Source organism: Aphidius gifuensis, linkage group LG6 (assembly GCF_014905175.1).
Source record: "Aphidius gifuensis isolate YNYX2018 linkage group LG6, ASM1490517v1, whole genome shotgun sequence".
NCBI classification, from domain to species: domain Eukaryota; kingdom Metazoa; phylum Arthropoda; class Insecta; order Hymenoptera; family Braconidae; genus Aphidius; species Aphidius gifuensis.
The window spans coordinates 8,598,823-8,620,940 of NC_057793.1; the positions used below are offsets into that span (position 1 = coordinate 8,598,823).

Here is a 22,118-nt window from a genome sequence, read left to right on the forward strand (position 1 = left end):
CGTAATAATTTTCATTGAAAGTTGAATAAATTTAATTGTTACTGTACAATAAATTTTATTAAAAAATCAAGAAATTATGTTTAATTTACAAGAATTTTTATTTGAAATTAAATAAATTTTATTGGTACTGGTAACAATTTTTATTTGAAGAAGAACAAATTTTGTTTGTTTTACCAGAATTTTTATTAAAAGTTATATAGATTTTAATACGTGCCCAATAGATTTTGTTGTACAGAACCGTAATTTTTGTGCCCCGGGAACCACAAAAATTGTGGGTCGGTAAAGCAAGTTTTGATAATGCCCACATCATATTTTATTGGACTTACATCTTGGTACTTTTTTTTGTGGTTCTGTTCAACAATTTTTAAGTATTTTTTTAACAATTTTTGTTGGATATTTCTCTCCGTGTAGCTGAAATATTATAGATTTTTATTTAATATTTTATTCGATCTCTATGTTATAAAACAGTTCGATATTGTTAGTCATATCTATATAGTTGATGACTCATTAGTCAACACGAATCTCTTTTAAAAATATTATGACGAATTTTATTTTTTCCTAAAATCTACAATACGTGGAGATACAACTACGTAGGCTTAACGCGTAGAATACACAAAATCATCAACAAAAATTATTCATTTTTTTTTTTCTCCATGTGTAATTTACTATTTTTAGAAAATAATAATCAGTATTAGAAAATGCAGACGTCATGGTCAGTCATAATGACGTTTCAAGTCAACCAGGTGACAAATCACGTGTTTATATTTTAACAAATCACATGCGTGTTTTACCTTTTCCTATAAATTCTACGATACGTCCCAACAATTTCATCAGCTCAGTGGTATTATTTCGCTGGCCTTTGCACTTGCAACATCAAATTTATTTTAAAGAATTTTTCAAGTCAAAGACTGTTGAGGTTTCATTGAGAACATCACAATTTTCAAGGTATTTATAAATCAATTTTATATATTAAACTAGAACAATATAAAATATAAATAATATAAATAATAATTTATACTACATGAAAATATTTAATTGATTACTTTTAAATAATTTTGTTTAAATACAAATTAATTTATATATTTTTTTTTTTATTTTTTAAAAGTATCCTTTGTGAAAATGTCGAGCTACAAGTTGACCTACTTCAACATGACTGGTCGTGCTGAGCCAATCAGATACATGTTGAGTTATGCAGGAATTGATTTTGAAGACAAAAGAGTAAGCTTTGAAGAATGGTCATCTCTCAAAGCTGGTAAGTAACAAATAATAATTGAATAAAAAAAAAAATAAAAACTCAATAAAATACCAAGTTTATTAATTAATCAATAATTAATTATTATTAATTTATTAGAAATGCCTTTGGGTCAAATGCCAGTGTTGGAAATCGATGGAAAAATATACAATCAATCGAAATCAATTTATATTTATCTTGGAAAAAAATTGAATATTGCTGGTGATAATTATGAAGAGGATTATGAAATTAATAATGCTGTTGATACCATGGATGACTTGAAACACCGTAAGTTTATTTTTAAATCTGTCGTTAAATTTCATAAAAAGAAATTAAAATAATTATAAAATTGTTTGAAAATATTTATGAATTATCAGTCAAATTATTAGTCAACTAATTTTTATTATTTTTCTTTAATTCAAGCATTGACAACATGGTACTTTGAAAAGGATGCAACAACTAAAGAAACTTTGAAGGAAAAGGCATTCAGTAAAATTGATTTATTACTTGGAAAACTCGAGGAGACTGTCAAGAAAAATAATGGCTACTTTGTTGGTGGAAAAGTAAGGAAAAATAAATACATTATATTTAACTAATGCTAAATCTCAATTCTTTAACTGTATTTTTAAATAATTATTTGTTTTAATTTTGTTTCAGCTTACCTGGGCTGATTTGGCATTCACTGCGTACAATGATTTTCTATCAAATATCACTGGAAAAAATATCATCACAAATTATCCAGAGTTACAAAAACTTGTCAAGAAAATTGCAGAAATTCCAAAAATCAAAGCTTATCTTTCAAAACGTCCAGTAACTCAAGTTTAATAAAATTTCATTAAATTATAAAAATTAATAATTCATATAAAGTTTAAAAAAAAAAAAAACATATTTTCTTTATATCTGTTAATTTTTTCATAAATTTTTCGTCTATGTTTGTCAATAAATATTCATTTATAAATTTGTTTTTGAAATATTAAAAATAATCATTATAATAAATAGAAAAAAAATAAAATTATAATATAAATTTATTATTTGTTTTGATGAGTCATTTAATTTTCCAACGACCGATAGAAGTTGTCATTTTTATAATGAAAAGATAAAAGAAAACAACGAGTTTAAAACTTGCTAATTAATGTAAATAAAATATATTTATTTTAGTGTGTTTACAATAGAAAATAATAATAATTTTGCAATAATTTTAAAGCTTTGTAATAATTACAATCTTTAAAGTTCATTTATTTTTTCTCCATTCATAATTTTATTATTTACTTTTGAATATTTTTCTTTTTCAATTTCGTTGATTAGCTACGAGTTCTCATTAAACTGTACAGTGAATAAGCTACCTGTGCTATCTAGACAAGTAAATAAAAATATTAAGTTTGTCATAAATATTTTATTAAATTGTATTATTTAATTTACTTACATTTTTCAATGATTTTCTATCGGGTTGAACAATTTTACCAGTTGTAAAAGTAAACGGCTTGTGTGTTTTCATCATCACATAGATCAAATCCTTTTTTGTTTTTTCACTTAAAATTGTCCAGTTGGCAGTGGTAATTTCATTATCTAAATTTTCAAACTAAAAAAAATACATTGTTATCAATAAATTAACAGTGTTGAAAATTTTTTATTTATAAATTGTATAGTGTTAATGTTAAATACCGCAATTGATATGCCGTTTGATGCTAAACACATTTTTACAATTGCATATATCGCTGCGCAACAAAAAAATGCAGATGATAAAAATTCCTTTGACAATAATGGTACCTTTGATGAGACATATCCATGTGAACAAATCAATATTGTAGAAGCAGAATAATGAATAAACATATCAATTGAAAAAATATCATTAATCATTTTTGCCAGCTTCAAAACTTCTAAATGATTTTCCACAAAATTAGAGATTAATTTTCTTTCAAGAATTTTCAACTCATTAATATTATTTTCATCATTAGCTATTTTTTCTTCAATTATTTCTATTGATTTTTTGAATCTGCAAATAAGTACTGCAACTTGTGATTGAACATTCAATGTAGCTGAACAAAAAAACGTTGCAAATTGCACACCAATGAGGGCACCAATTAGGCATGAAGTTGTTATGAAAAATAATGTTGACCAATAATAATATGGATTTGATAAATCGTAGGGGACCCAGATGTAAAATGGAAAAATAGAAACACTTGCTTCAATTATTTTTCCAATGAAAAAGCTAGTGGTACCAGTCATCAAACAAATTATATAGTCAATTATTTGCTTTCTGAAATTTATTAATTAAATATATTATTTAATTTATTCAAATATCATCACAATAATTTTTTTATCTCAAAAGATGTTCATAGAATTACCTGTTTATTTTTTCGTATTTTGATATAATATTTTTCTCGTCAATGTTCTCTGCCACATATGGTTTCAGTTTCATAATTTCAGCAATTTCTATTATTTTTTTTTTCTGTCTTTTTACATTAATAACTTGTGATATAATAACGAATATCAGTAGTATATTAAAAACATTTGTTGACAAAATTTTTATATCCCAATTATTTTTAAATAAAAATAATGAAAGTGATATTAAAAATGAACCATATAAAATTAAAAATAATATTGAATAAATTTTGTAGAGAAAAGATTTCCATGAATAATTAAATTCTGGTTCCCAAACACTTGTTAATTTGAAAATATAAAACTGTATATCAAAAAAAGACATTTTACATATTTCTAAGAAATATTTTTTCGATTGATAATTTTACTAGACAGCCTTACTCACAGGCTTAGAATTTTCATCGTGCTTTTTATTAACTTTCTTATTTAAACAATGAATTTATAATTTGTTTATAAAATATGTTTATACTACTGTGTTTACAAAAATTAATTATTCATAATACTAAATTCAATAATTACAACCCCTCGCTGTTTGTTTATTTTTTTATTGTGATCGTGATCATGATCGATTTGATCGTGCATTAATAACTCTACAAATTGTATATTAAAAATTAGTTTATAAATAAATAAATAAATAAATATTGTTTACGTTTTAATATATTAATTTCATATTTTAGTTGATTAGCTTTGTGTTCTCATTAAATTATATAGTGAATAAGCCACCTGTGCTATCTGCTTTTAAAAAAAAATAGATACTGAATTATTTCATTTGAAAATAAATTTAATAATACTATGTTATTATTGACTCACGTTTTTCAATGATTCTCTATCTGGTCTAACAATTTTACCCGTTGTAAATGTAAATGGTTTTTGTGTTTTTATCATAACAATCAATAAACTTTTTTTCGTTTTTTCGCCTAAAATTGTCCAGTTAGCTGACGTAATTTCATGATGTAGTTTTTCAAACTGAAAGAATATTTTTTATTGATACATCGATCAAGATTTATTGATAAGTTTTAAATTATTTTATGTAAAAAATAAATACCACAATTGTTATGCCATTTGATCGGGAACATATAATTGTAATAACATATATTACTGAGACACAAAAAAATACAGTAGTCAAAAAATCTTTTGATAATAATGGTAGTGTTGATAAGACATATGAATGTGTACAAATTAATATTGTAGATGCAGAATAAAATATTAAAATGTCGTTTAAAAAAATATCATTAATCATCTCTGCCAATTTTAAAACTTTCAAATGGTTATTCACAAAATCAGAGATCAATTTTCTTTCAAGTATTTTCAGCTCAATGTTACTTGGATCTTTATTAATTTTTTCTTCAATAATTTTCATTGATCTATTGAATCGATATATCAGTAAGCCAACTTGTGATCGAATAATAAATGTAGCTGAAGAAAAAAATGATGCAAATTGTATAGCAATGACCGAACCAATAACACACGAGCATGTTGTAAAAAATAATGTTGTCCAGTAATAATATGGATTTGATAAATCATATGGCACCCATATGTAATGTGGAAAAACTGGAAAATCAGCTTTAATTCCTTTTCCAATACAAGAAAAAATTGAACCACTCATCAAGAATATTCCATAGTTACATAGTTTTCTGAAATTTATGATCACAATGTTATTTAATTTATTGAAACAGATATTATCATAATATTTATATATACTTATTCAATTTTCACCTGTTGATTGTTTCGCATTTAGATACAATAACTTTTTCGTCATCATTTTCCGGTAAATATGGTCTTTTGTTTATAATTTCGGAAATTTCAATTATTTTATCTTTCTTTCTTTTTACATTAACAATATGAAATAGAATAAAAAATACTATTATAACTGCAAATATATTTCTTGACAAAATAAAAATATCCCAATTATTTATAAATAAAAATAATACGAGTGATATTGCGTATAAACCATATGAAGTCATGAACATTATTGAATATAAAATGTGTAAAACTGATTTCCAGTTGGAATTAAATTCTGGTTTCCAAACACTTGTTAACTTGAAAATTAAAAATTGTACATCGAAAAATGACATTGTGTAACACTTTTTCTATCAACTTGACGTATATTTCAATTAATATTTTTCAAGACAGTTTTTTCAGCTTACAAGTTTAATAGTTTACTCAAGCTTTTTATAAGTATCTTTAATCTTAAGAAAAATTTTATAATTTTTTTATATGGTTTGTAAAATGAAATATGTTTATTCTTTTAACTTACTACGTCTTTAGACTCTATTTATTTCCGGTAAGTGAACATTATCATACTTTTAAGTCAATTATTTTGATATTAGAATCAAAATTTTCCAATTCATTTGTATCATTAGTCAGTTGTTTTGACATTAAATTATTATAGTAAATTAACCACTTGTGTAATTTCTCACATACGAATAAATAATAAAATAAGAATTTTTTTTTAAACTTACTGTTTTTTTTTTTTATAATGATTCGATAAGAAGTTTATTTTCATATGACGAAATAAATACCTCAGTTGATACTTTAACATATTTTTTAAATAACAAACTTATTGCTTGATAGTTTACCTTTAAATTTAACTTTGTTATATCTAAAACCTGGATAAGGGTAGGAAATTTTTTAAAAAATTAATCAGTCAATATAAGCTTTTTCTCTTTTTTTTATTTCAAATCAGCCACTTGTGTAATTTATATAAAAAATTATTCTCACAAACAAATAATAAATTATTGAGAATTTTTTTTATTAACTTACGTTTTTTTTTATTTATGATGACTCAATTAAAAAGGAAGGGTGTTTCTCAATTTTTTTTATTGTAAACATGTGCATCAACAATCCGATATTTTTCATGTTTCAATTTGTTAATTTTATATTTTAGTTGATTAGCTTTGTGTTCTCATTAAATTATATAGTGAATAAGCTACCTGTGCTATCTGCTTTTAAAAAAATATATATACTGAATTATTTCATTTGAAAATAAATTATAAATAATAAATTTAATAATACCATGTTATTATTGACTCACGTTTTTTAATGATTCTCTATCTGGTCGAACAATTTTACCCGTTGTAAATGTAAATGGTTTTTGTGTTTTTATCATAACAATCATTAAACTCTTTTTTGTTTTTTCATTTAAAATTGTCCAGTTAGCTGAGGTAATTTTATTATGTAATTTTTCAAACTGTAAGAATATTTTTTATTAATAAATCAAAGTTTTTTATTTATAAATTATAATCCGTAAAAAATAAATACCGCAATAGTTATGCCATTTGATCTAGAACATATAATTGTAATTATGTATATCGCTGCAACACAAAAAGATGCAGCAGTCAAAAAATCTTTTGATAATAATGGTAGTTTTGATGAGACATATGAATAAGTACAAATTAATATTGTAGATACAGAATAGAACATTAAAATGTCGTTTGAAAAAATATCATTGATCATCTCTGCCAATTTTAAAACTTTCAAATGATTATTCACAAAATCAGAGATCAATTTTCTTTCAAGTATTTTCAGCTCAATGTTACTTGGATCTTTATTAATTTTTTCTTCAATAATTTTCATTGATTTATTGAATCTATATATCAGTAAGCCAACTTGTGATCGAATTATAAATGTAGCTGAAGAAAAAAATGATGCAAATTGGATTCCAATGACCGAAACAAATACCAATGACCATTGTATGAGAAATAATGTTGTCCAGTAATAATATTTATCCATTAAATCGTAAGGAACCCATATGTAATATGGAAAATCAGGAAAATCTCATCAATCACTCATCAATCACTCATCAATAATATTCCATATTTAAATAGTTTTCTGAAATTTTTAATCAAAGTGTTGTTTAATTTATTTGAACAGATTTTATCACAATATTCTAATATATTTATTAATTTTCACCTGTTGATTGTTTCGTATTTAGATACAATAACTTTTTCGTCATCATTTTCCGGTAAATATGGTCTTTTTTTAATAATTTCAGAAACTTCAATGATTTTTTCTTTATTTCTTTTTACATTGATAATATGAAATAGAATAAAAATTGCAACTAATATTGAAAATATATTTTTTGACAAAATAAAAATATCCCAATTATTTATAAGTAAAAATAATAAGAGTGATACTGCATATAAACTATATGAAGTCATAAATATTATTAAATATATATTGCACAAAATAATTTTCCAGTAAGAATTAAATTCTGGTGTCCAAACACCTGTTATCTTGAAAATTAAAAATTGTGTATTAAAAAATGACATTGTGTAACACTGTTTTTTTTTTCTTTATATGAACTCAACTAATTTCAATTAGAAACTAATATTTTTCAAGCCACTTTCTTCTACTTACTCACCAGTTAAATAGTTCCCTTAAGCTTCACATAAATTTTTTTAATTAAATAATAAATTTTTCATTTGTTCATGGTGGAATATGTTTACAATTATTTATTATTTATAATTTTATTGAAATTTTTAAATTCACTAACTACGTCTTTAGACCGTCTTCATTTCCGGTCAGTGAACATTATCATTTTTTTAAGCCATTTATTTTGATATTAGAATTTAAATATTTTAATTTATTTGTTTTATTAGTCAGTTGTTTTCTTCATTTAATTATATAGTGAATAAGCTACTTGTTCGATTTGTATAGGAAATTATTGTACACACAAATAAATAATAAATGTAGAAATTTTTTATCAACTTTTTCTTTTTATAATGACTCAATAAAAAGTTAATTTTTATATGACAAAATAAATACCCCAGTTAATTGTTTTACATATTTTTTGAATAACAAACTTATAGCTCGATAGTTTACCTTCAAAATAAACTTTGTCATATCCAAAACCTGGGTAATATATCCCCTAGTTGAAAAAATATAAAAATAAGGATAGGAAAATTAAAAAAAGAATTATAATTAGTCAATATAAGCTTTTTCTCTTTTTTTTTATTTCCAAAGAATATTCAACAGCACAATTTTCGTTCGTCAAGTACGGTACGTGAAAGAAAAAATGTATTTTTTTTTCGTTTATCCTACACCACAAGTACTATGCCAAAAACAATAGATCCTTATTGAATATTAATTTAAAAAATAAAATAAACAAATAAAAGAAAAAAATAATAATAATTGTTTTGCCAAATTAACGACATCAATTATTTATTATCAATTTCTTTATGCAATTATCTTATTTATATTTACTGTTTTTTATGTTTTTTTTTTTATTTTTATTTAACGTTTATATCGCATTATTATTACGTAATGTATTTATAGAAAATTATACTAGCTACATCAATATTTACATACAAAGGCAAATGTGAAATACCTGAAATATATTTATTTTATTTTTTTAAATTAATTATTAATCTTTATTTGCTGTGTTGAAATAAGCAATATATTTTTTTCTATTTTATTGAAAAAGGATTTTTTTTTTTTACGTGTCAAGGTGTCTTATAAAAATTTCTATTCAATCATTTGCCTTTTATCCAACCCAAAATTTATTGTAAAAATTTTTTTTTTATTTTTATATATCAATCAATTAAATGCACAAGCAGCACGAGACATTGAATGGTTTTTTTCAATTCAAATTTTTACTTAAATTATTGTAAAGAGAAATAATATCTTTATCGCAGAATGAAGTTTTTTTCTTTAAAATAATTACGTACATTTTAATTATCATGGTTGTAAATTATTTTTTTTTATATTGAAATTTAGTGATAGCACCTGAAGAACATCGAAATACTTTTGTGACAAAATGAATTAAATTGATTATTTTAATTTCGTATGAAAAAAAAAAAAAAATAAATAAAAAAAAAAAAAAAAAACAAAACATTACAATTAAAGTATTAAATAAATAATAAAATATTTAATTAATTATTAATTTTAAAATAAAAAAAAAGCTATTACTATTTATATATCCATTTTAATTGAAATTTTTAAACTCGATAATTCGAAACGAGTTTTTTCTTGTCAATTTTTACATTAAATTTTTTTGTTTTTTATTTCAATTTTTATCTAATTTTATTTCTTGAATATAAAACAAATAATTTTATAATAATAATTATATTTATAATTTATATATTTATTTATTTAAATCTAATATTTTTTATTTTTGCTTTTACAAGCTCACCGAAAAATATTTACGTTTTTCAAATGGAATTTATTGAAACATAATATTTCAATTGTTCATTGGCATTTTTTTTATTTAAATAAAATTTAATTTTTTTTAAATCATCATTATGATAGAATTTATTTTTCTTGTTTTATTTTTTTATCTTGAGCTGGTTCATAAATATAATTTGCCCATAGTCGTGAAATATAAAAAAAAAAAAAAACAAAAAGAAAAAAAAAAAAGGAACCACTTCAGTCTCTTTGAAACACTTAAAAAAAAAAAAAAAAAAGAAATAAAAATCTTTTAAAGTTTTTATGATTAAATACAATCATCATATAGTTTTTTTTTTTTTGTTTTTTTTTTTACTTAATTATTAGTCGTTATTTTCGTTGTTGACGATGGTAAATTATTGTGGTATATGAAAAATATTGCCACCAAGATTAACATAAACAAAGCTGTACTTTATAATAACAAATTATTTTGTTAATTTGTTTTTGTTTCTTTTTTTATTTGTTTTTTTCTTTATTAATTAATTTGTTGTTGTTTTTAAATGTAATATCTGTCTCCTGATCATCAATCGTTTTGGAGCATTGCTAAAATCTAACTTCATTCTTTATGTTCAGGATCTGGTTTTGTTTTTGGTTCCATATTTGAACGTGAATGATGTGAGTTTGTTTGATTTCGTGGTACTAAAAGAACATTTCCATCAGCTGACTGTTGAAGACTCCATTCATTTGAGTAATATTGATTACCATCGGGATCCCGAAGTGACTATAATAACAATTAAAAAAATACATATTAAATATTTATATTAACATTTTAAAACAGCTTATAAATTATTAAACTCACCTGAAATATATGTCGATAAAGTTGACTAAATTTATCTTTAACTCTTTGTCTTTCAACTAACATATAATCACGTTCACGTATTAATCTTGTTTTACGATCACGCATTTCTTTAACTTGATCAGCAAGTGTTACTATTTGATCAAGTTTACGTTTACGACAATTTTGTGCAGCAACTTTATTTTTTCCACGTCTTCTTATATCACGTATTAAACCAAGTTGTGCCTCACTAAGATCAATTTTACTCATACGTTCATTAAATTCATCCATTGGTAAATTTATTATATCTTGTACAGCAATTGGTATATTTAATGCACGTGCACGTTTTTCATCTCTAGTTAAATGTTCATCAATATCACTTCTTCGTGCTGCAAAGAAAAAAACAAATTAAATAAATTAAAAATTAAATTCTCTGATAATTTTAGTTTGTTATTTTCTTATTTGTAAATTATATATTACATTTTTTATCACGTGAAAGAGGCCTTTGCATAGCTCCCAAGCTATCAGCAGGTAAATGGTAAGTGTGATTGTGTTGAACATGATCAAGTGGTGTTCGACCAGAAAATTGTGGAGCTAAAAATAAAAATATATTAATATCAATCTATAAATAAATATTAAATATTAAATTAATTAATTTACCTGTTTGATGACGTGAAAAATCAACACTACAACTGTATTTAAGTTCAGCTTGTGGTCCAGCTGCACCTTCAATTGGTCCAGAATATGCATTACCTGGTGCACCAGCACCAACTGTTTGTGTATCATATTCATACTTGACTAGTGTCGTTGGATGTCCACTTGTACCCAACGGTGAACCTATTCAATTAATTAATTAATTATACGATTACAATAATTAAAAATATATAAAAATTATAATTATATTACTAACCAGTTCCTTGTTCTTGAAAATAACGTTTAGCAAACATTTGATGTTTTTTTTGTGCAACTGGTGATATTCTTTCACCCTGACATCTTGGTGTTACTCCATTTCTTCCTGCCATTGTATAATTACAATCATATGGCATTCGATATTTGCTAAAATTATAAAAAATTTAATTACCATTTGATTTATAAATATATTTATTGAACTTTATTTTTATCAAAGATATTTTAGAAAAATAACCAATACAACTCATGAATCAAGCATACATTCAAGATAAAAAAAAAAAAAAATATAAATAAAAAATTAATAATAAAGAAAAAAATGTTTCCTGGTTGGTTAGTCGACTATTGACCTCTAAAATAATTTTTACTAGACTTAATCGTTTATTTCTTTTTTTTCTTTATATACTATTTTTATCATAAATTTGTCAGTATTTTTCCTTATTTTATTTTTTTTAACTTCCTCATTGTTATTATTATTGTATTTAAAAAATTTAATGTGTTATAATATTAACCTTGCATAATCCATTGAATAATGTGAATCAGCTTGTGTATGACTTGAATTTGATCCAGTCTCCATCCATTCACCATCAGATAATGATGGTACACGTTCACTTCCCATACTACTAACTGCACTGTCACTTGATGCATCCATTCTTTCATCAGTTACACCTGGTACTGTTGTTAATACAGTTCCATTACCAGCACTATGAACACCAGGTAATGCAGCAGCTCCAGTTGGTCCTGATGCATTATTACTGCTGTTGTCAAGCATTCGCATTGAGTACATGTCTAGAAAAAATAAATAAATAAAAATTAGTTAAATGAAATTAAAGTTTGATAATTATTTTATTATAATTTTTATATAAAGGCTTTTTTTTTTACATGAATTTTATTTTTAAGTTGGTTGGAAAATTTAATGCAAATTTTTACGTGTCACTGGCTAGACGAGGAGTCTATTAGTAATAGATTAAAATACTCTGGTTTTTTTTTTTTTTTCTTATTTTATTTTCATATTTTCAAGGTCTATTATGTGCGAACAAAATAGATAGTTTGATGTGATCAAAAGTCCATTATATTAGCTGATAGATAAAGAAAATAAAAAAATAAGAAAAAAAAAAATTTTTTAGATAAGGCATATAGTAATCGAGACGTAGTAAACGTGGAAATAAAAAATGTGAATATATATCCGGAAAGAAAATAAATATCAAGTATGCAAGATTTAATATTATTATTATTGTATTTGATTCACGGAAATACAGAGTGCTTGTTACATTGTAGATAAATGTAATATTTATTAAAAATAAATAAAACAATTGATATTATTTTTTTAAGTCCAGACAAATGTGAGATTCAATTACATTTTAATTTATTCCAAACTGGTATGATTCATTAGTTTTTTATTTTTTAGACCTTTATAATCTGTTTTATAACAAAATAATAATTAATTTCAATAAATAAAATGAAAAATATATTTGAAAAAAATAAATCATTTATTTGAATAGTTTCGATTTTTTTTTTTTAACGAAATAAATATTAATTTGTATGAAAAATAAATTAAATATTTAAAGTAAATAAATGATTATTTGTAATTATTATTACATAAAAAAATTTAAAAAATAAATTTAATATTTATTATTTATTTAATAAAATGTAGTATGAAAATTTTTTGAAATTATTATAGAAAAAAAAAAGTCAAAATTCAAGTATATAAATTTTTGAAATTTATTTTTATAATTTCAAATAAAATTTATTAACCACAAATAAATTAATATTTAAAAAAAAATAATTTTCATATTTTTCATCAAATAAACAATTAACCTTGTAATTTAATTTCAAATAATTTATTTTATTTTTTGTTAATTAAATTTTCATTTATCTCAAATAAATATATTTTTAAAAATCCCCATTTCTCTTTGTTTATAATATTAATAATAATAATAGTGATAAATTAAACAAATTTATTTGCAAAAAAAAAAAAAAATATCATAAATAATTAATATTGAAAAAATTATCAAAAGTAAAAAAAAATTCATGAATGACGCAGCGTTATTTTATAGCATGATAATGTGTCTTATCAAATCGATAAATCATAGAGTATTGATACACTTGCAAGCGATAAAAATAATCATCGTCAAATTTCATTAACATATTTATTTTCAATCAATAACAATTTTTAATTTCAATATTAATAAAAAAAAGCAAAGATTTTATAAATTAAATATGTTTTCATTATCAAATCAAATTAACTATTTAGATTTATAAAATTTTTATTATATTTTTCTTTTTAAACAAATTTTATTAATTCCCAGTGCAAAAGTTCAATGATAAATAAATCAGGTCGTATTTAAACTACGTGTGATGACTCGTCAAAATATTTTCAAATAAACAAAAATTAATTATTTTTATTAAAATAATAATTACTAATAAATTTATAAATTATTTTCAGTCATTTAATCTCATTGACATATTTAAAAAATTTTTCTTTTTAATTGTAAAATTGAATAACATATATGATAATAAATATATTTATTTTTTTCGTTATCAACTTATACATACTTTGAGTAAAAACAATGACTCCCATGTTCGCCATTTAAAGGTCTTTAATTCAAAAATAAATAAATAAATAAATTTACTAATATTTTAAATGTACCAGTTTTCTTTTCAAGCCTCCATATTTTCATATCTAAATCAAATTTAAGCCATTAATAAATTACAAATAATAATGCAATTTTTTTTTTCTTCACAATTTTTCTTCTTGACATAATTAATTATCTTTTGTAAATAATATAATTATTCATTTATCGATATTCATCATATGACAAATTAAATTTAGTAACCATAGTGTTGAGTTGATATATTTTTATGAATTCATTTAAAGATTAGCCAGAATTTTTATCACTTAACGATTGTCTGTAAATTATTTCACAACTCATTTGATAAATAAAATAACCACTGCAATATTTAATAAACAAACTTTAAAAATATTTAACTATTTTTAAAAAAATATATATCTACATCACGTAGTTAGACTGCGTATGTGTGTGTGTGTTTTTTTTTTTTAATCTTTTTTGCATATTTGGCATATTTTTGCATTTGTAAAGTCATAAATTAAATAATTTTTTTGATGATAAGATATATAAATTACATTACTGTAAATACAGACAAAACAAATCACACAATTTTTGATAATAAGATAATTATTAAAAATATAATATGAAGCTTTTGATGTTGATTAAAAATAAAATAAATAATAAAAAAATTATAATCTCAAAAGAGAGAACGAGGTAGTGTTTAACACGACGGTTACTTGGTTACTGAAATGTATTATTAATATTGTATTACTCAGTATATAAGACAAAAATATTTCTTGACATGGCCGCAAAGAGTGGCTTGATCAAGCTTATCAATCACCTTACTAATTTATTTTTAATTACCTTACAAATTAGCATAAAAATAGATCAAAAAATAATATATAGATCATTTATTTTTTCATGGATTTAAACTTTGATAAATTATTTTTTTTTTAAATATAAAATTTCTATATTTATTATTGTCTTTTACAGATTTTTTTTCCTTTTAATTACTCAATTTGTATTCATGTGTCATCACGGATTATTGAATCATAATTAAATTCAATTGACTCAGTCTAAAGATAAATTTCAAAATTAAATTCCATTCTTGCACTTGTATAAAAAATTCACTTTTATTTTTTACGTAAATAATTATTTAATTAATTTTTTTTATTAATAAGTTTTGTTTTTTATGTGTTATAATTACTGCGAATTTAAAATGGCATTTAGAAATAATTTTTTTTTTAAATTTTTTCTCAACGAGTCAAAGGAAACGTATCACTGATTCAGTAGAAATTGTCGTTATCTCATGTAAAAATGACGATAAAGCAAAAAACAAAGTCACATTTTTTAATATCAATATCAAACTGACAATAAATAACACGTTGCATAAATAAAAGTAGACATAAAAATATTTGAAAATGTGTTTAAAAAAAAAACCAGAATGCATTATTGCAAAATATTATTTAAAAAAAAAAAATGAACAAACTAGTTTGAAATGAATTTGAAAAAAAAAAAAAAACAGGTATTTCTTGTTAGATAAATAATAAAAAAATTATAAACAATTGAGAATAAATTGTCGCTATTACAGATGGTAAAGCATTGAGAATGAGGTGTGACTCATTGAGTGTTGAAGATTGTGAAACTTATTTGTGTCATGTCGAATCATATCCCAAGTTTTTAAACTCAGTTTTATGTATGACAAAACGTGCTTATACCTATGTACAATGCAATTTTTATATTTCACATTAATATATTTATTGTGTCCCGAAAGAAATTATCCATCCGTCAAACAATCACACAACGAATAATATATTTTTTTTAAAACTTATCATAAAAATTAAATCACTGATAAAAAATTATTTGATAATTTATCTCAACTTATTTTGTAAAAAATTTAAATTATTTATTTTCAATATTTGTACTATTTTTTCTGTGTAATCCTGGATAATTTTCGAATCAATTAAAACCCATAGAAACCAGTAGAAAATTGAGAATAAATTTCGACGATTTTCCTGCAATGTTTCGATTGAAATGAGAATTACTTTGTTGGATAAATTTCGAAAATTAATTTGTATGTTTCTTTACATTTAAGATATTTTTAAAATTATTTATTGTTATTAATTTTCATTTGATTTTATCATGTGGAACACAATTGACAAGATATCCATGACCTGTCTCAACTTTCATATTTTTTTTTCTTTACTATACTTAATATCCTCACAATGAATTAATTTAAAAATTTATATACTTTATAGAAAATAAATCCTCATTGTAATGTCAACCACAACCACATTATAATTGATAGATGAATTAATTAACTGATAAAATAACTTCCACGATAAACTCGATAAATAAATAGACTAAAAAAAAAATGATAATTACTAATTCATTTACCAAAAACATTTGGAATTATGCAAACATACATTTTCTTTGTTAAATAAATGAACTTGCATGCTCAAAGAAAAAAAGTATACTGAGTGAAAATATAAATATAATTGTTACAAGGTGACGTATGATCCTCCCACTTCCTCATTCTTTTATTCGATGAATAATTAAACGTAAATACTCAATAATTTATTTATGAATAGTACAATATAAAAAAATAATAATTTTGGTAAAAAATAATCACTTAATTTTCATACAAACATTCGATTGTTTGTGTCTATTTGAAATATTAAAATTTAATTTATAAAACTTGTTGATTAATTATTAAAATTACAATAGTAATTATGGTAAATTAATTAAATAAATTTATATAGCAAAAAAAAACTAAATTCTATTATTTTTTTCAAGTTTTATAAAAACTAGACGTTTAAATTTGTCGATAGAAAATTGAAAAATATATTTATCAATGTGAAATTTGAATTGAAATAATTACTATGATAATAATTGTAAAAAAAAAATAATTGATATGATAAAGCTTTGGTATAAAAATAATATCAACATTGAATTCAAATTGAATGGATATTTATAAACAAGAATAAATATGTTTTATAATTATTATCAGTGAATTGGAAGGTAATGTTTTTTTAAAATTATTTTCCTTGTAAAATATCATTACTGTTCTTATCGTTGTCAATAAAAAAAATTTTAAAAATAAATAAAATAAAGACACGTTTTACAGTTTTAAATATGTAAAAAAAAAAAAATTTAATGAATAAATTATTTTAATTATTTTTAATGTAATAATTAATGATAAAAATTATCGATTGCTCTATTTTTTTTTTGTTGAATAAATTAGTTGTTCATATTGTTAAATAAATTTTATCATTTTAATTTTTTTACTTGAAAAATATATTTGAATTTTCAAAGAAAAATTTGTTGATTTTTAAATTTTCCAGTTAAAAGTTTAGAAAAAATAAAAATATGTGAGTGGTCCTTGAAATCTAAGAACTAAATTTTATATTCTTTTCAAAATTTTATTACCCTCAAGACTCAAAAAAACCTAGCGCTTAAAATTTAACTTAAAAATACAAAGAAAGTTGTTTTTTCAAAAAATAATTTATTCTAAGGGTTCTAAAATAGTGTAAAATTTAAAAAAAAAAATTTTTTTTTTCTTATCTACTTTTCTTTGCATTGAATTTAATGGGTATAGCCATAAAAATTGAATTTAACACCAGGGGTTTGGGTAAACATCTGAAATGGTCATAAATTTTCGTCTTTTTTTTTTTTTTTAACTACTTTTAAGAATGACACTTTGGCCTTGAGACAAAGCCGGTCAAATTTCTAACGGTTAAAAAAAAATAACATTTTCCATTGTCCGTGAAATAGAAAAGCAAAAAAATATATTTATTTATTTTACTTATAACAAACCTTTAGCTTGACGAATAAATTTAAACAAAAAAAAAAAAAAAATAATTATTTAAACAATAAGAAAAATATTATATTTTTGTTTAAAAAAAAAATCAAATTTTTAGATATAAAATTAAAAAAGTTACACATGTGATAACCAACAATGTAAAATACCACGTGCATTTTATTTTTTACTGTCACATGTTCAACGCAAGGCTTTTGTTTCAATCTCGATAAAAAATAAAAAAAAAAACATCCCGTTGCGTCCATTTTATTTATTTCTAGATAATTCTATTTTTTTTTTTTCCATGGGCGGTGGTATTTTTTTTCTATTGATACGTTCCTGCTTCTTGAAAATTATGTTACGCATGCGTGTATTTAAAATGAACCAATCAGAACGCAAGCTTATTTTCCCTCCTTTTTTTGTCTCTTTTTTTTTATTTTTCTATCTCTGTTTTTAAAGCACAAGGAACACAAGGGAAATCTTGGAATTGCTGAAGAGAACAGGAGAAGATTTTAAGCTGGACAACTCGATCATTTGCGTTGCTAAGCTTGACGTGGTCACATCGTCACCTCTTCAAATAAATTAAATTAAAATCTGTGTTTAATTAAAAATTAAAAACAAATAATTTAATAAACAATATTAACAATATATTAATTGTTTATTCACTAGTTGATCTAGTGATAATTAATTGGTAAGTTTTATAATTAATTATTGTTATTTAACTTTTTTTTTTTTTCTACCCTTTGTCGTGTAACGGTTTTTTTTTTTTTTTTCATTACCGCGTGTTTTTTATTTTTATAAATTAATTAAGTTGAAATACTTAATTAATAATTAATCACGTGATTTTTATTTTTATAATTAAATTCATTTTTCTTACCAAGAGTGTGTAAATTTCGATTGGTTTTTTAGTGTTCTATTGTCTTGTTAAAATTTATAGAAAAAAAAAAAAAATTAATATATTTTTTATCAATTAATTATTCATATTTTTATGTTGGTTATTTTTTAAAAAATTATTGTCTAATTGTAAACCCGTAAATTCACTTGATTTTGGGTGACATTTTTTTTTTTTTTTTTTTCTTTTGTCCCTTTGTTTATGGGACGGTTGATTTTATCTCAGAAATGAGGTATTTGTTGTGAAGTGTCGTTGAGATGTTTACATGACATGGAAAAAAAAATATTTTTTTCCTCCCCCACTGATCGTAAAACTAATTTTTTTATTTCAATTTTAACTTTGCTTTATTTTTTTTTTTTTTTATTTATTTCTTTTGTCTTTTTTTTTTTTCTTTCAACAATGACGTAATAAACGTATCATTTTTTTAAAATAAAAATGAAAAAAAAAAAAAAATAATAAATTTATAAATATTATTAAAAAATATATTTTACGGTCAAATTAATTTTATTTTTCAAGCATTTAATGTCGTTTTTAAATATCTTCAAATTAATTATTTTTTCATTGACTAATAATGGTATTTTTTTTCTTTGTTAAAATTAGCGTCTAGTTTTTTGTTGTAAAAACTAAAAAAAAAAAAAAATCAAGATGGGTGAATGGGACGATCCACCAACAACTACACCTGCAGTAAGTAAAAATAAATCAATGCCCGATAAAGAAAAAAAAAAAAAAACTAAAATATTCCAAGATAAAAAATTAAAATTGATAAAAAAAATAAAAAAAATTAAAAATTCATGCTTATAAATTGACTAAATCTGACTAAAAATTAATAATTGTATTTTTTTTTTAATTTCAAGTTTGCAAGTAATGGTAAATCAGGCAGAGGACGTGGTTTTAGACCAGCTAGTGCTTCCAGTGGTGGAGGAAATGATGAATGGGGAAACAATAGTTCATCAAACAACAACAGCGGTGGAGGTGGTGGTGATGATTGGGGTAATGGTTCCTCAAACAAAGCTGCAAGTAGTAACAATGATGAATGGGGTAATGGTTCCTCAACCAAAGCTGCAAGTAGTAACAACAATGATGAATGGGGTAATGGTTCCTCAAGCAATGCTGGTGGTGGCAATGATACTTGGGGTTCAAGTAATGATAACAATGGTGATGGTGATGATCGTGGTGGACGCGGTGGTCGTGGTGGCAGAGGAGGTAGAGGTGGTGGACGTGGTCGAGGTGGTGATCGTGGTGGACGCGGTGGTGGACGTGGTGGTGGTCGTGGAGGTGGCAGAAGTAGAAGTGCAAATCGTGATGATAATGATCGTGATGATTCAAGTCAATGCAGTGGTGGTAAAAGACGTCGTAATAATGATGATACTGAAGCTGGTATGGATGATATGAATGATGCTAATGAAGAAAAAAAAGCACCAGTAACATATGTACCAGTTGAAAGAGATGAAGAAGATCTTTATAAAGATTCAGTATCTGCTGGTATTAATTTTAATGCATATAATGATATTAAAGTTATTGTTACTGGTGATGATCCACCACCAAAAGTTGAAACATTTGAAGACATGAAACTTCGTAATATATTGTTGGATAATATTAAACAACTTGGATATAAAAGTCCAACACCAATTCAAAAATATGCTGTTCCAATGGCTATGGCTGGAAGAGATGTCATGGCTTGTGCTCAAACTGGATCTGGTAAAACAGCTGCCTACTTGTTGCCAATAATTCAGGTAATTTTATCAACATTTTTTTGATAATTTCTTGTCAATAAAAATATTCACTTTTTTTTCCTTTACTTTGTGTTTAACAAGTTAATTAATGATTGTTTTTTTGTTTGTTTTTAATTTCAGGAACTTTTGACAAATCCACAACAAAAAGAAATAACAGAAAGTGGATGTTCACCACAAGTTGTTATCATGGCACCAACACGTGAATTATGTATTCAAATTTATGATTGTGCTCGTGGTTTTGTACGTGGTACTGTACTTAAATGTTGTGCTGTTTATGGTGGTACTGAAGTTAGAAGTAATGTTAGTCGTTTGAAAGGTGGTGTTGAAATTGTTGTTGCAACACCAGGTCGTTTAGCTGGTTTTCTTGAAAGAGGAACAATAACATTTTCATCAATTCGTTTTATGGTACTTGATGAAGCTGATCGTATGCTTGATGAAGGATTTTTATCATCAATGAAAGCAATATTGCAACATTCAACAATGACACCAGTTGAATCACGTCATACAATGTTATTTTCAGCAACATTTACTGCTGAAGTACAAGAACTTGCATCACAATTTATGCAGCCAAGTTATTTATTTATTGTTGTTGGTATTGTTGGTGGTGTTTGTATGGATGTTGAACAACTATTTTATGAAGTACCATTTAAAGAAAAACGTGGTAAATTATTTGAATTATTAGAAAGTGAACATGCTGATGGTTGTGATAGTGGTGCAAAAACAATTGTATTTGTTGAAAAAAAGAAAACAGCTGATTTTATTGCTGGTTATTGTTCAGAAAAAAATTTACCATCAACATCAATTCATGGTGATCGTGAACAAAGAGAACGTGAAGCTGCAATTAATGATTTTCGTTCTGGTAAAAGACCAATATTAGTTGCTACATCAGTTGCTGCACGTGGTTTAGATATCAAAGGTGTAACACATGTTATTAATTATGATTTACCAAAAGAAGTTAGTGAATATGTACATCGTATTGGTAGAACTGGACGTGTTGGTAACAAAGGAAAAGCAACAAGTTTCTTTGATCCAAGAGACAATGACGCTCTTCGTGGACCATTGTGTAGTTTATTGAAACAAGCAGATATACCAATTCCCGAATGTCTTGGTGATGGAGCAGGTGATGGTGGATTTGATGCTGGTGGTGATTTTGGTGGTCATGATATCAGAAACGTAAGTTTAAAATAGAAATTATATTTTAACTATTTAATCATGTATTTTAATTCTGATAATTAATTAATTTTTATCTATTTTTTTTAGACCAATACAAACACTGGAGGTAACGAAGCTGACGAAGGCTGGTAAATGTTGTCTAACAAAATTAGCAACATGTTCATGATAATGTAAGCAACAAAATAATTTAATTTCCAATTAAACCAACTTGTTTGAAATGTCTTTTAAAATATAACAATATTTTTTTCTTCCAGTTATTGCCAAAAAAAAATAACCATGACGTGCCATAAAGTCTCAGGGTCTTTTTCGTATTGATATTATTGTGTTGACCACTATTATTACTAATATTACTATATTACTATTTCTATTAACATAAGTGACGCGTTAAAAAAAAAAAAAGAAAACTAAAAATGTATTAAGCCTAAACGTGAATTATTTGAAATTAAAAAAACTTGATTAAAGAAAAAAAAAAAAAACTTGTTGATAATTTTATAC

The 22,118-nt window shown here is 23.5% G+C and overlaps 3 protein-coding genes across 5 annotated transcripts in view; 2 read left to right on the forward strand and 1 right to left on the reverse strand.

The window, feature by feature from the left end:
- Nucleotides 1-857: 857 nt before the first annotated feature.
- Nucleotides 858-2,056, forward strand: LOC122859780 (glutathione S-transferase-like). The gene is made up of 5 exons (XM_044163463.1): nucleotides 858-945; nucleotides 1,106-1,252; nucleotides 1,352-1,519; nucleotides 1,655-1,794; nucleotides 1,889-2,056. Exons 2-5 carry the CDS (start codon nucleotides 1,120-1,122, stop codon nucleotides 2,054-2,056), a joined length of 609 nt encoding a protein of 202 aa, XP_044019398.1. The 5' UTR covers nucleotides 858-945; nucleotides 1,106-1,119.
- A 6,494-nt stretch (nucleotides 2,057-8,550) lies between these two features.
- Nucleotides 8,551-22,118, reverse strand: part of LOC122859345 (segmentation protein cap'n'collar-like) — a 60,020-nt gene continuing 46,452 nt past the window's right edge. For all 3 annotated transcript variants that reach the window (XM_044162830.1, XM_044162829.1, XM_044162831.1), the window contains exons 8-13: nucleotides 11,969-12,245; nucleotides 11,461-11,606; nucleotides 11,211-11,387; nucleotides 11,031-11,144; nucleotides 10,575-10,939; nucleotides 8,551-10,496 (exon numbers count right to left, since the gene is read on the reverse strand). In XM_044162830.1, the coding sequence (XP_044018765.1) occupies nucleotides 10,332-10,496; nucleotides 10,575-10,939; nucleotides 11,031-11,144; nucleotides 11,211-11,387; nucleotides 11,461-11,606; nucleotides 11,969-12,245 (1,244 nt within the window). In that variant the 3' untranslated portion in view covers nucleotides 8,551-10,331. The remainder of the gene's footprint in view (nucleotides 10,497-10,574; nucleotides 10,940-11,030; nucleotides 11,145-11,210; nucleotides 11,388-11,460; nucleotides 11,607-11,968; nucleotides 12,246-22,118) is intronic.
- Nucleotides 18,192-22,044, forward strand: LOC122859346 (ATP-dependent RNA helicase vasa-like). Its single transcript, XM_044162832.1, has 6 exons — nucleotides 18,192-18,516; nucleotides 19,318-19,401; nucleotides 19,572-20,450; nucleotides 20,571-21,623; nucleotides 21,711-21,793; nucleotides 21,878-22,044. The coding sequence occupies exons 2-5, from the start codon at nucleotides 19,363-19,365 to the stop codon at nucleotides 21,753-21,755; spliced, it is 2,016 nt and encodes a 671-aa protein (XP_044018767.1). The 5' UTR covers nucleotides 18,192-18,516; nucleotides 19,318-19,362; the 3' UTR covers nucleotides 21,756-21,793; nucleotides 21,878-22,044.

Bases quoted from the DNA above. Each gene is read 5' to 3' on its own strand.
- LOC122859346 (XM_044162832.1), top strand. From the start codon at position 19,363: ATGGGTGAATGGGACGATCCACCAACAACTACACCTGCA. The intron at 19,402-19,571 runs GTAAGTAAAAAT...TTTAATTTCAAG, and splicing joins CACCAACAACTACACCTGCA to TTTGCAAGTAATGGTAAATC. The intron at 20,451-20,570 runs GTAATTTTATCA...TTTTAATTTCAG, and splicing joins ACTTGTTGCCAATAATTCAG to GAACTTTTGACAAATCCACA.
- LOC122859780 (XM_044163463.1), top strand. From the start codon at position 1,120: ATGTCGAGCTACAAGTTGACCTACTTCAACATGACTGGTCGTGCTGAG. The intron at 1,253-1,351 runs GTAAGTAACAAA...TTAATTTATTAG, and splicing joins ATGGTCATCTCTCAAAGCTG to AAATGCCTTTGGGTCAAATG. The intron at 1,795-1,888 runs GTAAGGAAAAAT...ATTTTGTTTCAG, and splicing joins GCTACTTTGTTGGTGGAAAA to CTTACCTGGGCTGATTTGGC.